The sequence below is a fragment of the Cryptomeria japonica genome, chromosome 10 (assembly GCF_030272615.1).
Source record: "Cryptomeria japonica chromosome 10, Sugi_1.0, whole genome shotgun sequence".
Taxonomy (NCBI): Eukaryota; Viridiplantae; Streptophyta; class Pinopsida; order Cupressales; family Cupressaceae; genus Cryptomeria; species Cryptomeria japonica.
In genome coordinates this window covers 363,862,461-363,879,152 of record NC_081414.1, presented here as the reverse complement: position 1 = coordinate 363,879,152, position 16,692 = coordinate 363,862,461, and the positions used below count along the sequence as shown (strand labels likewise).

At 37.0% G+C, this 16,692-nt stretch overlaps 1 protein-coding gene across 6 annotated transcripts in view; it reads right to left on the bottom strand.

Moving 5' to 3' along the window:
- LOC131079980 (glucose-1-phosphate adenylyltransferase large subunit 3, chloroplastic/amyloplastic) overlaps positions 1-16,692 on the bottom strand; it is a 225,750-nt gene that overhangs the window by 60,186 nt on the left and 148,872 nt on the right. For all 6 annotated transcript variants that reach the window (XM_058018035.2, XM_058018036.2, XM_058018031.2 and 3 more), the window contains exons 8-9: positions 948-1,041; positions 688-800 (exon numbers count right to left, since the gene is read on the bottom strand). In XM_058018035.2, the coding sequence (XP_057874018.2) occupies positions 688-800; positions 948-1,041 (207 nt within the window). The remainder of the gene's footprint in view (positions 1-687; positions 801-947; positions 1,042-16,692) is intronic.

Genomic DNA, 16,692 nt, shown 5'->3' with positions numbered 1-16,692 from the left:
TACAGCCACCTACAACCTTAAAAAGTGGGATAAATTCATGAACTATATGTATGATAAAAGTGATGTGTGATTACCTTAAAAAAAAAAGGTGATGTGTGATGAAAAAACAATATTAACATTTAAGATGAAAACAATGCATGCTTTGAGGAATATAACTTCTATTGAAATTAATCATAGAATGATATAATATAAGAAAATCAAAGTCAGAAAGTGTATACATTTCATTGAAGATTTAGCAAAAGAACATCAACAAAAGCTTATATTTTTTGGGACAACAAAAGAAAAACAAATTTTAAACACAAGTCCATAGGGTTATGGTGTAATGATAAAAGTGTGCTTTCATAAAGAGAAAGGCCCAATTTCAATTCACCACACTGCAATAGGGAAACCTATAACTTGGATGAAATATGCATGTACAAACATGTCCAAGACTAGGGCCTATTCCTCCCATCAATGGTTTCGACCCAATGATGTTCATAGTAATCTTCAATAAAATAAATAAATTGAGCCACAAACTCTTAATTTTATCAATGGATAGGTTTGGTGCAGAAATAAATATAACAAAAAACACATTTAACATTTAGTTTAGATAGAATAAAAATTCAACATCTTCTTGACATGAAATTTGCATGCCATGTTTCAGCAACAATCTTAAAGAATAATAGACAAATGATTTCAATACCTTACCTGAGAAGATTCAAGAGGATATCCTTTTTAAATACATATACACCCATTGATGCAATATATGGCTTTTTCTTTGCATCTTCTGGTGACAAGCCCAAAATAGTTGTGTCCACTCCCTAAATTTCAAAGTTAAACCATTTCCACAAGAATTTCCTGTGTTATTGCTCTAAATTTACTTTATTGAATGTTTCAATATTAAAAAAAATTGCATAACCACATGCACATAATACTTATTTACAGGTTCAAAAGATTGTTTTGATTACCATTGCTTGAAGGTCCTTTCCTTTTGGCTTCTCACTAAAGTAGAGGACTCGACCATCATCATCAATCTTCATTAACCCAAAATCAGATGCACGACTGCAAAAATAACCAGAGATTTTTTAGATGCACTTCCTCATTTGCTGTGAGAAGCACAGATTTTGTAATAAATAATAAGCTGAACTATATTGCTATTATGATTTAATATAAGAACTAGTCCACTAAAAATCACAACTCTTCTTACAGCAATAATACAAAACATAATATTATTGAAATTTTATTAAAAGAATAACTTAAAGAGCAGAACTTAAGAAGATGAGTTGATAGGAAGGATTATAGCTTGTGTTACCGAAATTAAATTTTGTTTATGTTACCACACCTTATCAAGGAAGGGGTAAAAGTGATGACTTCATCCAATAATATATAGCTTAATAGAGTTTTTAATTTGAGATTTACAGTTAGAAGATCACATATAACTAAGCATTAGTTCTCCTTTTTAAAATTGAATTGTGGCTAGCAATTGTTGGGGTCAAAACTTTTATCACAGAGAAAGACCAACTCATAATTATAATTCTCCCTAAATGCAACTGTAAAATACAAAACTATGACATGGAATAAAAAGCTAAAACTGGATCCATATTTCAGTCTGTATATACCCCACTTCCATCACACAATCAAATGAAATTTATCAGATGTCAGATCACAAGGAAGCAAACTATGACATGGAATAAAAAAATTAAACTGGATCCATATTTCAGTCTGTATATACCCCACTTCCATCACACAATCAAATGAAATTTATCAGATGTCAGATCACAAGGAAGCATCTTTGAGATGTCAATAATTTTAATAACATTTTTTCAAGTTTGAACGTAATAAAAATCATGTGAACAACAAAGAGCAATCATTATGTCATTACAAAATTAAAAACAATATATACATAGAATTTCACATGTAAATTCTCAATCTCATCATTTGACATTAATTGAAATTTACAATGCAAGAAAAACTAAAATGCACTAATAACAATTCAATTGTACAAGTATTGTACGCACCTACTAATATTATGAAATCATTATTTATTTTATTTAAATAGTATAATATTTCTATTGTTTTAATTTGTCCCTTTTGGGCAACAAACTAGAATGGTAAAGTAAAACATTTATTTGAATTAGAAGAAAAAGGTCCCTTGTAACAAAAACTGAACCATAAACTCTAAACTATTGGCTTTCAGTATGCAATAAAAACAAACCTAAGAAACACCTCCCTTTCTGTTCTCAGGAAAAGGCACAAGGCTTATGAGCACTTCTATGCAATTGGAGAGATTTTTATATCTTTTCAGTTGTTAGTTAACACATACACCAACTAATAGATGCTTCGATTTTTTAGCTAAACAGAAATACTACACAAAAAAATTGGAATCGTATTAAACAAAGACACAAGATACAATGAGTTAAATGTTTGAGATTCACATACAAAGTTGTTAAGACTCAAATCAACAAATATTGCAATAGCAAGCCTACAACATTGTTAAACCCATAGTTACAAGCCTCGGACTCGCCTCGGACTCGGCAAGCTGATTTTTGACTCGGACTCAGACTCGGTGTTGAGACTTGGCAAATTGAAAAACCCAAGAAATTCAAAGATTTTTAACGATTTTAAACTTCTTTCATGCATTTTTAAATAAATAAACATTAAAGACACAATAATCTCATCAAATAGGTACAGCTTGAGTTGGCCTAGTGGTGGAGAACTTGTTCTCTTGAAAGAGAGGTCACAAGTTCAAATCCCATAGGGGGTAGGGTATGTACATCTTATCAGCTTCGGCCTATTACTGAACCAAAAAAAAAAAAATCTCATCAAATAGAAGCACATACACAAGTTTACATTGATCACATAAGTATAAATGTAAATTTTAGGCTTGTGCTGAAGGAAATAAGCTAAACTAAATAACACATTAGAAATATAGATAGTGTCAAATGTCTACAAAATTCATGGAATATGAAATCCATGTCATCAAAAGTTCAAAACATATATCAAGTTCAACATAAAAGCTAGAGCCTAGAAGTCTAAGGCTCAGATGAGCCAAAATCAGTTGACCCCGCAACTGTCCTACGTGTGCGCCTAAGATAGGTCCTGGAACGTTCTGTAGACATGATCTCTGCCTGTGTCTGAGGCTCAGGCTCATGCTCAGTGACATCCATATTCTCATCCACATCATCCTCGAGGTCCTCCAGTGGGTCTCCTCCTGCTCTAGCCTCCTCCTCTGCCATCGCCACTGCCACTTTATGCCTGCGCGACAAAGTTTGACCCACGGGACTCGGCGAGTCTCCCAAAACTCAACTAGACTCAGTCGAGTCCAAGTCTAGAGGGCATGGGCCTCGACAAGGGTGACCACTTTGTTGTTTAGTTCCTCTAACATCCCCATGTGACGAATTTTGGCCTTGGTCCTTGGCTAGTTCCTCATTGGGTTCTCCTAGGGTCCTCCCTAGGCGGACCCAAGGGCTTCCCAAAAAAAATAGAAAAATTATTCTCTTAAAACTTTTTCATAAACAAAAAAATGTCTATATACATAATTTCACCTTTAAGTGAAAAAATTGTAAAATTAGCATGCAGCTTGAAGGCTTGTGTGGTTTCAAAAGTCATAATTTAGGGTTGGTAGAAATTTTTTCTAAAACTAGCTGTCACGTGCAAAAGGATGTGGGCCAAAGTCTTTATAGATGAGGCAACTTTTATGTAATGTCCCATTCATAGCATGATATTGTCATTAGCCTATTTCCCATGGTCTCATAGGCTAACCAGGATATTTAAGGGACTTAGAGGCCATTTGGCCTAGACACTTTCAGTTGCAAGCAATTTTGAGGGGTTTTGAGGTAGTTTTGGGCACACTTACTATTTATAGTAAGTCGTTCTGGACATGGCTGGGCATCCAGTGGGAGTGACATGTCGATGGTAATTGTTTAAAATCAACAAGAAGATTTATTTATCATTGATATGATTTATTATGCATTAATAAAGTTATTTTATAAAGTTAAATTTAATTATTTAACTTTATTAATGCATAGTCTATAGTTGTGGGAAATATTTAAATAAAAGAGTTCCCCTTTATTCTATAATACATTGAAGACATAAAAGAGTGTTTGGGGACTTAAGTTGAGGGAAAATCATGATACATGGCATGGGAAATATTAAAGAAAAAAGCAATCGCGATAAAATAGGGGCCAAAAAAGCAATTGCAAGAAAATAGGGGCGAAAAAACAAAAACCCCGAAATTATAGGAAAGGGCAAAAAGGGTGATTTTGTTTATCCCACATTGATAAGAGGATGAATGAGCTCTTAGAAAGGGTTATAAAAGAGAATGAAGAGTTCTCTTTCAGTAGGCTGGGGGAAAATATATGAAGCTTATGAAAATGTTCGGAGAACTCGTAGTTTTGGGCTTGGAGGACGAAAACCCTTCTCGATAACATTCTCTTTGTTGTTGAGAGATGCAATTAGGAGAATTTATGGGATTGCTTGAGCACTAAGGTAAATTTTTGTTTATCTAATACAGTTAGTACTTCATTTCATGAGATCTTAGAGCTGGAAGAGTTAGATTTGAGGTCTTGAAGAGGCTCTTCGAACTAGTAATGACTGATATCCATTTCTATATGTTGGCCGGGAGTGCTAAGGGTCTATAAACTGAGATTTGCTGGCCGTATAAGTCTAAAACAGTACCATACAGAAGTCTAGAAGTTGCCAAGTGTGTCATACATGTTACAACTATTGTATTCATGCCATACATATCTGAAGCTGGCATCAAAGGTGTTGTAACAAGGTTAGAGACCTGCTAAAGGACCATACAGGTCTGAGGATTATTAGGGACAGCTCCTATCAGTCAAGAGACCATACAGAAGTGCCAAACAAGCATTCATCTAGCCATAGATGGATATAATTTGAAGTGTCACGTCTGGAGCATGAATGAGGGCACCAATCCATTGTGCATCACTTTTGGAAAAGATACTAGGTCTGCAATGTTTGTAACCAGTTTGTTATGTTAAACAGATTGATAAAATCTGAAAGTGTGTATTGCTATCAGACTCTGCTTCTATCATCTTGCATAAGTACCATCTCTATATTATTGTGTTAGCATTTGTTATGTGTTGTTTCCTATTTGAATTACTTAGCAACAACAACATACGCCACATCAAACACATTTACATTAGAGTTCTGAGAACCAATAAAAAACCTAAGCATTTAGATTGCAAGCAAACTATTTGACGAAATTCTCATGAGTTGATTGATGAGTTGCACGAAGCTTGTTATTTCTCGAAGATAGATTTGAGATCCGGGTATCATCAAATCAGGATGAGAGTAGAGGATATCAAAAGAACAACATTCAGATGTCACTTTGGGCATTTTGAGTTCCTGGTTATGCCATTTGGGCTGACCAATGCACCGGCTACTTTCTAGAGCTGCATGAACCAGGTCTTTCGGAGAGAGTTGAGGAAGTTTGTGCTTATATTTTTTGATGACATCTTGATATATAGTAGGACATGGGAGGAGCATTTGCAACACTTGGAGGAGGTATTGGGCATTCTTGAGAGTAAGCCCCTTTATGCCAAAGAATCTAAATGCCAATTTGGCATGATAGAGTTGTTGTACCTTGGGCACATCATTAGCGCTGATGGAGTGAGGGTAGACCTAGATAAATCAGAGTTATAGTTGAGTGGCCTACTCCTACTAATCTCACCCAGCTCAAGGGGTTCTTTGGTCTATGTGGATTCTACAGGAGGTTTGTGAAGGGGTTTTCACAGATAGCAGCTCCACTTACGGATTTGACAGGGAAGCGAGCCTTTATATGGACCTACGCAGCTTAGAAGCGTTTCGAGCACTTCAAACAGTTGATGACATCTTGTCCAACGTTAGCACTTCCAGACTTCTCCAAACCATTCGAGCTTTAGTGTGATGCATCTCGAGATGGGGTGGGTGCAATCTTGATGCACGAAAAGAATCCCATCACTTTTGAGATCAGGAAGCTAAGGGGAGTAGAGAAGAGCTATTCTATATATGATAGGGAGATGTTGGCCATAATGCATGCATTGGCCAAGTTCAGGTCTTATCTGGTTGGAGGTAAATTTGTGATTAAAATGGAACATAACAGTATAAAATATTTTATGAACCAGAGAGATCTTAACAATAGGCAACAGAAGTGGATCACCAAACTACAGGTGTATGATTTTGACATCGAGTAAAAAGAATGTAGTGGCAAATGCACTCTCATGAAGACCACACATATGCTCTTTGGTAGAGATATCAGCTGATTGGAGGGAGATGATTGTAGCGGAGTATGCTAAAGATTGAGGTATTGGATTGGTTTCCTGTGTTATATTAGTCATTTACATTTTATTTGGTGTGATTCCGGTTAGTTTTGAGAAAGTTATGAGTGTTTTGGTGTTTCCGATAGTGGCTGGATAGTGTGTTTTCTAGCTTGCAGAATTAGAACAGTAGTAGCATTCAAGTGTGGTGTGATTTTGATAGTGGATTGTTTGAGATCAGCATTAAGCTTCTTATCTTATCTCATATCTCTATTTTGTAAGATTGTTTCAGTAGTAGTGATCAATCATTCTTGTTGTTCTTATTTGTAATTCCCACTGCATAAGTGGAAGAGGCTGGCTTAGCCGCCTTCTTGCTTTGTAATTCAGTTTATGTACTCAGTCCACCCACTGAATAAGTGGTCGATTGATAAGTTTTATGCAATTGTCCTCCCACTGAAATATGCAGTAGAGTGATAGCTTAATGTAATGTCCTCCCGCTGAAATATGTGGTAGAGTGATTGAGTTTCAGTTTCTTGTTATTTCGCACAAAAAACACAAACTTCCTTTCAAAATTGATAGGGGTCCCCAAATCAAAACAGGAAACAAACTAAACTAAAACAGGAAAGCGGAAAGACTACTCTACTTACATACAAAAGGTTTCAAAAGAAACCTAAGGCTGGAAGTAATGCTTAAGGAATTTACTGTTCACAGGCAAGGGAACGTCCTCACCTGTTAGGGTCCTCAATCGGAATGCATTTTTTCCCAGAATCTCAGAAACTTGGAAAGGACCGAGCCATAGATTATCAAATTTGTCGTGCTCTCCTTTTCGCTCATGTGCTTTGTCCCAACAAAGAACCAGGTCAGAGATATGGAAGGCTTTTACCTTTGCCCTTCTGTCAAACCAACACTTGACCACCTCCTGGTGCTTGGCAAAGTTATCAATGGCGTTGTCTCTTTTCTATTCCAAATACAGTAGCTGGGAGCCTGGGACAACCTGGCCTCTACAGTGTTATCAATCCTCGGATACTCTTGCATGAATTGCAGGGTTGGAATCCTCAATTGTATAGGAAAAATAGGATCAAGGCCATATACCAAATGGTATGGTGAAGTTACAATGGAGGACTTACATCTAGTGCGGTCCGCCCAAAGGGTGAATCGGAGTTGGGTATGCCAATCTTTTGGGTTTTTGTCAAGAAGTTTCTTGATCACTTGCAGCAGGTTCTTGTTGGTGGACTCAGCCAAACCGTTACCTTAGGGATAGTAGTTGGATGAAAACTTTAAAGTTATCCCATAATCAAAAGCCCAGTTAGAAAATTTTAATGATGCAAATGCAGAACCGTTATCACGGACTAAAGAATGAGGACAACCAAAGCATGTAATAATGTTCTCTTCTAGAAATTTGATAACGGTATCAACATTGCATTGCTTTAAAGATTGAGCTTCGGACCACCTCGTACACTAATCAAAAGCGATCAGAATGTACTTGTGCTACGCAAAAGAGGGTGGGTTGGTCATACCGATAAAATCGACAGCCCACTGGGCGAATGGTTTCACATCTATTACTGGCCGCAATGACATTGCTGGGTTCGCTCCTTGGTCGCAGCTACCTGACAAATATGATAGGTCTTCACGTGTTCGTGGGTGTCTCTGAATAGGGTGGGCTAATAATAGCCTGCCCTTAGGATTTGATGGGTTGTGGCCAAGCTTGACCCATGACCTGTTCCATACTTAGCGTGGAACTGCTCTATGATCTGACCTGCTTCTCTATTTACACATCTCAAGTAAATCCCCTTGTGGTTTCTCCGATACAAGACAACTCCTTGCAGCATAAAACGATTGATCTTCATCCTCAAAGCCCTTTTCTGAATTGGATTGAGGTGTGATGGGCATTTTTGATCGAGGAGATAGAAGGTTATGTCATCATACCATTCGTCTCACGAGACTTGTTCGAGGAGGTACTGCTAGTGTACAATTCCTGAGCATTCTGACGCGATGGTCTGCGTCAGAGCCTGGCCCCTTACTAGCTTCATGGGTTGGATTTCAATATCATACTCTTGGATGATGGTCACCCACTTACCCCTCCTTTCGCCCAGCTCATTCTGCATCAGTAATGTTTTTATAGCAACATCCGACATTATGGCATGTATCTTACTTCTTAGTATATAATGCCAGAATTTCTTAATGGCTTTAACCAATGCGTAAGCCTGCTTCTCAATATTTAGGTACCTCAGCTCAGCATCTTTCAGTAGAGTACTCATGAATGCTATTGGGTGTTCCCCTTCTTCCTCCTTTCGCTGAGTTAGAATTGCTGCACAGGTGTGTTCAAAAGCAAAAGAGTAAATGTAGAATGGCCTTAGATAGTCTGGGCTTACCAAAATTGGTGCTTGGACATTAGCTTGTTTGATCTCTTCGAATGCTTTTCTGGTTACTGGGGTCCATTCTATCTTGGCATCTTTCTTGAGCATATCGCTGAGCGGGTGAACTATTTCTGCAAATCTGGTTATAAATTTTCTGACAAAATTTATCTTCCCGAAGTATGATTTCAGTTCCTTTTTGCTTGCAGGGAGATTAAATTGTAGTATGGCTTTGATTCTATCAAGATCAATTGAGATTCCCTTTTCTGAGATAACGTGACCGAGAAGCTTACCTTCGGTCACTCCAAACATACACTTTTTGGGATTTAAAGATATCCCAAACTGTCGGCAACGCTGAAAAATTTTCCGCAGATCATGCACATGGTCCTCCCTTTTCTTGGAGAACACTGTCAAGTCATCCATATAAATGATAATGCACCTGCCTGCCAAGTCCTTTAAGGTGATGTCCATGGAACGCTGGAATGTTGCCTCTACGTTAATCAGGCCAAAAGGCATTCTTCTGTAAGCAAACACTCCCCACTTGGTGGTAAATGCGGTTTTCAGCTGATCTTCGTACTCAACCATCACCTGGTTGTACCCGGAATATCCGTCCAGAAAAGACATCATCTGGGATCCATTGACCATCTGCAAGACCTCATCTAGAGAAGGCAGTGGGTAGATGTCTTTTTCTGATGCTTTGTTCAAATTGCGGAAGTCTACACACAATCGGATTTCACCGCTCTTTTTCCTTACTGGAACTAGGTTGGCTACACAGGTAGAATGTCGAACTGGAAAAATAATACAAGCAACCAACAACTTTTTAACTTCTTGATAGATCAAAGGCTCTAGGAGGGTGTTTACTGGTCGCTGCCTTTGCCTAAAAGGTTTTGAGTCTAGCCTTAGTGGTATAGTATGCGTTATTATTGAAGTATCATAAGTTTTGAGGTCTTCATACCCCCAAGCAATAAGATCTGGGAATTCCTTCATATTCTTGAGGATTCCATCCCTTTCTTGAGATGTGCACACCTTCCCAATCACACATTCTTCTAATTTTCTTTAGTGCCAATGTTGATCTTATCACAAACGCCTCCTTCGCAACTACCTTCCTTACGGGACTTGAGCTGATCCCGGTCGAAGATGGTTCAGACCTTTGCTTCTTGCAGACTGTAATTTTTAGAGTTCTCTATGCAGAAAGGAAGGAGTTTGTAACCAATTTCAGAGAGTTTTGATAAGATTTGTAACACCTTTTTGACAGTAATACATATTTTGCCTTCTCAGATTTCTTGTTTTTGTGTGCTTAGTGCTAATGCAGTTTCAAGTGATGTCTTTTATCCTTGTGATTGTGTTGCTGTCAGCACCCTTATGCAGGAGTTTCTAATTATTCGGAGGTCATAGGTTGTGCCAGTTATAAGAGTAACCTTAGGTTGTGAGGAAACATCTTTTTTCCTACTGAGATTCTTATTTTTCAGACTTCTTATGGAGTGTTAATGCAGAGGTTATGAGTTTTTTGAGTTGTGCAAGAGTTCCTTTTATTACTGGTTATTTTGTGTGTTAATAAGTTTGTCTAAATTTTCAGATATTCATTTTGGTGTATCACCTGTTAGATAGTAGTTTCATTTTTATGTTCTCCTTCTCTTTTCTCAGCAAAATCATTAGGTTTAGGTGAATGCCAGTTAGAAAGAACCAACTTGCTCTAGAGGTCCACTTCAGTTCTAGGTCACCCACAACCTGGAAGTGTTCCCATGTTTCAATAGGTTACTGAAGTTAACAGCTTTTGTGAGGGTGCAAGCTTTATTGATAATAGGAATATTATAGGGGAAGCCTATATGTTTATACCATTTGGAATTTGTTGATTGCAAATTGCAGTGCATGGTTAGTCTAAACTCAAATTGAAAGCTTAACTTCAATTACTCTATGCTCATTGTTCATGGTGTTGATGTGCATAAGTGATTTGAAAATCATTTGCATAACCTTTAGAGATTGCACTATCTTTGTGTAGTTGTTTCTTCATGGAAAAGCAAAGCTTGGTTTGGTTTCATCAAGTCAGCAATCTTTTCTTGCATTGTTAGGTCTCATATTAGATTTCCTATCCCTTTATCCCTTTTGATCTTTCTTTGTTTGAGGAATTAATTTAGTTTCCAAGTTCTAGCAAAGCGTAAGTCCCTTTGTGATACTAGCATATCACATTATTTCACTAAGACTATCCAATCGCATGTCAAGACCTGACTAAAGAAACATTGGGGTTGCCTTATTTGATCACATTGTTTAGCATTTGAGGTTTCCTTGTTCCAGAGAGGATAGAATACTTGTATTTTATTCTATGTTTGAGGTGTCATAAAAAACATATCAACAATTATTAAAAGAAGGGCATGAATTTTCACAATTTCTTCAAGGATACGTTTTTTGCCACCAACGTAAGATCTCCATCTAATCCCTGAAACTGATCAAGCAAAAGAATTTTTTTTGGTCCAAGCGTGGCAGGCTTAGGACACCTCCATGATAGTCAAAGGCAAAAACAATAATTAGACTTAGCTAGAATAGTAACACACGGGATGTTTTAAGTAATTTTAATTTGTAGCAAACAAGTTCTATTGGAGAAAGCTCCCTGTATTATCTTTATAAATGAAGTTGATAGCATATGAGACCGAGTATGATTATTGGCAAGCATATGACCAAGTTTGTTGGGAAACTGTCTTTAATGACAAATGACATCTATGTCAAGGAAATCACAAGGATAGAAAGCAATAATATTAAGAGAAGATTAATCCAGGCCATCGATCATTGAGCCGGCTTCATAGGGAACCTTGCTCGATTCTTATCAAACACAATGTTAGGCAAGTAAATAAATAAAATGGACCAATTCCATAATGTCAAAGAGCATATATGCAATTGATAAGCATTTGTATACAGTGGTATGTATTCCATGATGCATAGAAGTAAGAAGACATACAACATTAGATGGAATTAATCACAATGATGAGTTTTATCAGAGGCAAGTATCTTTTATAGGATGGCTGACTTCATCATGGGCCATTGATCAGAGATTATACTTTGATGATAAATCTTTATATTGTCAAATTCATTAAAAGAACAACAATGACTCATTTGCCAACAGCCATATTGAGAATAAAATAACAACTCATATGTTTATGACATCAAATTTACTAAGAAGAAAAATGCAACAGTTTGTTTAGAATTAACGGCAATTAATAGATTATCACTGATATCATTCAAAACAAATGCCATCGCTATCTATAAGGGACAAATCCAGTAATTGGACAAGTATTCACTATCAAAGGAGTATTTCAGATCAAATTTCCTTCGAACAAGAGATTACCTCACATTATTGGTGCCCAAGGAATTAAAGGTATCGCCATCTTAAGAAAGGGTAAATCAGATCGATCAAAGGAGTGATTACTTAAGTTAACAATATTGATCATTAAAAAAGAGATCTAGCCCGATCAGAAGCTGGATTAGTTAAGTCGGTGAGACACAATTGAGGAGATACAGCTCCTCACATCATGACTGCCGAAAGTACTATTAATAGATGACCATATGATCTTCCAAGGCATCAGATTTTGATTATTTTATTTGATTCATAGAAGATTGCTAAGGAAGCCAAGGGACGGTGGTGTATCCACCCTCTTGCAAGGCTATAGATGCACGGGATTCAAGTATTAAATAAGCACAAACAGCATCCACCTTCTCACGTGAACATAAGGATGGAGATCAGACACAGTGAATAGATTAAAGCATAACCTTTCATCCTCCCATCATATGATATAAGGGAAATAGTTCAGGCACTACAATCTCGAGATTAAAGGATCAAAGACACATTCTTGTGAACATAACATAGTGAATTCTTATATATTACAGTTGAATCAATAACCAATTGTTCTTGGAATCTTATAATCAGAACTTACAATAGTTTGTTGATAAGTATCTCATATTCATACAAATTGAAGCGTGTTCAAGACAATTTACAAATCATAAGTATAACTATATGACAAATACAGTTGAATCAATAACCAATTGTTCTTGGAATCTTATAATCAGAACTTAAAATAGTTTGTTGATAAGTATCTCATATTCATACAAATTGAAGCGTGTTCAAGACAATTTACAAATCATAATTATAACTATATGACGAAGTTGGGGAAAGAACACAAGGGGACATTACAAGTGGTATCAGGGTTGGTAAAACTTGCCAACCCGTGGAGAAATTTATGAGAAAGAGAGAAGATATTAGAATAGGGAGACAAGAAGACGGTAGCAACCTGCACAAGCTCAGAGGGTGAGACAACCTCAAGAATTTTGGGTATCCACCAAGAATCAACATTGAACAACATCCCAAAATCTTCATCAAATGAACAAAGAAGCTTAAACATAGGAGATGGAGGAGATATCACCGACCGTATGGATCAATTCATGGCTGGACAAAGAACTGCTCAACAAAGAATGGCACAATTAATTGACATGTTAGCTCAAACCATGATTAATACCAATGGCAATAACAATCATAATAACAATAACCATGTGGGGAGCCTTCTTGGTTCTGCCCTCAAATTGTTGATTAAGGACTCCAAGAATATTGTCAAATGCTTCTGGTGTAAACTTTTAACTTAATGGTCTGTGGTTTCAGTCTAGTATATTGGCTTGAAGATGATGATAAAATGCTCCAAACACTTATAAATCAATGCTACAATGACTAAACTATAATCTAAATGCAAGAATGACTCATCTTGAACTTTTACAATGCACATATATGACTTCTATATGCAAACTAATCACCTACAGCCAAGTGGCATTTCATCATACAATCGGCATGCAAACTAGAGTATGAAAATGAGAGCTACGGCCATAAGCAATTTATCGAACATTTGCCATGCAATTCCTATTATGAAATGTTGACTTTCAGCTAAGGACATTAAGACAAACAGTTATCTTGCAAACTGAAATAAATACTACAAATATATCATATGCAACTCCTTTTTATTGATGTCCCAATTACCATGCAGATATGAAAGGGCCAAGACTCTTGGCTTACAACTAAATATGATATGAAACAAAATACCCAGGTCTGAGTACAATGGCAGCATACAACCAACTTCTAATGTCTATTAAATACTAAAATTAAATGCAAGAGAACCTGATCCAATGAAGTGCCTATGTTGTGGGTAATGTAGCAACTCAAATACCAGGTAAATTGTGAAGCAACAAGTGTGGCTGCTGCTGCTATAGTACGACCTCCAACAATTATAAATTCTGCCCATATTTCAATGTCATGACAGCAGCAACTAATCTGGAAATGAGCAGCAATTAAAACCCTCGAAGAACCCTTGAGTAGACTCAACTAAGATGCAATATACTATAGTGTTTACTGTTCACGACACTGTAGCAGACCATACAATTTTTGATATGCAATGATCAACTCTTTAATATTCTGGTTTGCACTGGTAAACATTCAAACTCCTCAAACCCTTGGTTTAATCTTCACTTCCTTGTATGAAGCCCACAGTCAAGCAATAATTCAGCTGATATTTCACAGCCTCAAAATTGCAAATCAATGGGAGTGATTGTTCCCAAAGATCTCAAGAATGGCAGAAACCCTAGCTGGCTCCTTCACCAAATAATCACATCAAACAAATATCAATTCCTAGATGCCTAAGAATGAGCTCTTAAGTCCCTTTTATTCTTTTCTTGTGAGAGCTCAAACACTTTCCTGGCTAATGTGGGATAAAAGATATATTCCCACTTTTAATTTTCACTTTAATGCACTTTATAAAATTAAAGTGACTTTACTATTAAAAGTTACATTATAACTTTATAATAACATTTAAATATTTTAATTATTCCTTAGTCACTTTAAAAATCACTTAAATGAGGGTCATGGCCCCATTGCTCATTATAATTGCACTTTTATTTAATTACTAATAAAATATTACTTTATTAATAATTAAAATAACATAACTCCATAAATATACATTATTTCTCGATTCCGTCTGAACCAAGGAGTTAACCATTGCATCCGCTGCGCATCCAACTACCTTACTAAAAATAGTAACGGTCCCTCTCTATCAACCACTAATTTACTATAAATAGTAAATCCCTCATTATTTGATCAAACCAATGGTGTAAAGGATTGACACTGCAAATGAAGCCTGTTTAGGTGCCCGGCTATAGATAGAAACCCCAACTATCCTGAAATAGTCACTTACTATAAATAGTAAGTGAGCCAAACTAAGTCCAACGAAGGTCAAATCTGAACTCTCATTGATCACTGGAGGTGAAGCCATACCGAATACTACCAAATAAGACCCCCTAACCATCTACTCTAGCCTACGAGGAATAGGCTAAACTATCCATAGTCATGGTCACGCTAGAAAGGGGACATTACAAACCACCCAAGTGGTAACAATGGGGGCAATGATGGACATGAAGACAATTCAATCCACAATAGGACTCCAAACCGATGTGTGCCTACAACAAGTTCTAGACCAATGATACCCACTTTCCCACCAAGAGTCAAACACCAAGAAGGCAATGAACCCATGTTGGTGGACTTACAAGATCAATTCAACCATGATTGAATAGATGGAGGTTTGCAAACTGATATGTCCCTTAGGGACTACATGGACTTAAGAATGAGAAATTTATTCAACAGGGGTAATAGAGATAATCACTTCAATCTAAAGAGAAAGATTGCCAGGCTCAATTACCATACTTTGATAGTTCAAGAAAAACTGCAGCACGTGCTTGAGTGCAAAAAGTGGATGCATACTTCCAACTCAACCCAATGTCAGGGGAAGAAGCAATCAAGTATGCTGCCCTACACCTCGATGGGGTAGCCCATGAAAGGTGGTACCATGGCATAATCACTATGGGCCATGGACAAATCACTTCATATGTGGAATTCACAAAAAAGCTAATAGAAAGGTGTGACAAGAAGTATCCCAAGCTCCACTTCAAAGACTTAGCACAACTAAAGCAAGGACGATCAACTAATGACCGTATCATAGAATTCCAAAGACTTTCTATATTGGTAACCGACATTTTCAAGAGAAGATTGGTTCTCTTGTTTATGGATGGCTTAATATAACCTCTAAGAGGTTGGATTAAAGATCTCAACCCAAGTACTCTTCAAGAAGAAATTAAGAAGGGTCAAGATATGAACTCAAGTGCAACCAAGAACAAAAACATGTCAAAAGCATCAGTACAAGAGAACAAAGCCAAACAACCCATCCAAAAGGAATGGCCAAAAAGGCATCAAATGGATGAAGAAACTGAATGTGAGCTAAGGAGGAGGAAGCTTTTTTTACTTGTAAAGAGCCTTGGGAGCCAGGACATAGATGCCTAGGCAAAAGAAAGATTCATTATATCAAAGTGAGACCTGTTAGTTGTAATGTCCCCGATATAATTAAATAGTTCAATTTAAATAAATTATTGTACGGCCCCGTACTTAATAATATCTTTCAGGCCCTTTTTATTTATTAGTTATAAACTTTTTGGTGTCGGCCCATTTGTAACACTTTGGGAAACTTTCTAGAGCCCATTTATAAGGCCGAGTTTGGCATAGTTGTAGGCATGGTGAATTTTATCTTTTCTTTGTATCTGCGAATTCCAGTTGGAGTTTGGCACTGTTGCAGTTTCGGAGGTGTAAGATCCTCCCTATTATGTAATCGCAATTTCGGTGGTTAGCAGCCACCCTAGTTTGCCATTGGAGATATCATTTCTGATATTTCACTTTGTATTTCATTGTCGGATCTATCTCTACCATGTGGAAATATAATTACAAGGGGTAGGGGCTCCCATTACCCATCCGAGAAAGATAGTTTCAATGACCATCCCATCCTAGACGACGTTTGGCCATTCAATGTTGTTTGTGTATACTTTGTGTTGATAATTCATTCCCGTATTTGCAATAATCTTATCGACAGAGGAATTATCTACGATTGGATCCTTCAATGGATTTAACATTGTTGTACGGAGTGTTTGGAAGTGTGCGGCCTATTTTTCTGTACAAGTGGCACTTTACGTCCAGAGCCGAAGGGTGCTGAGTGCTGTGATTGAGGGTCGAAGGTGTCGAAAGTACTTTGCCCTCG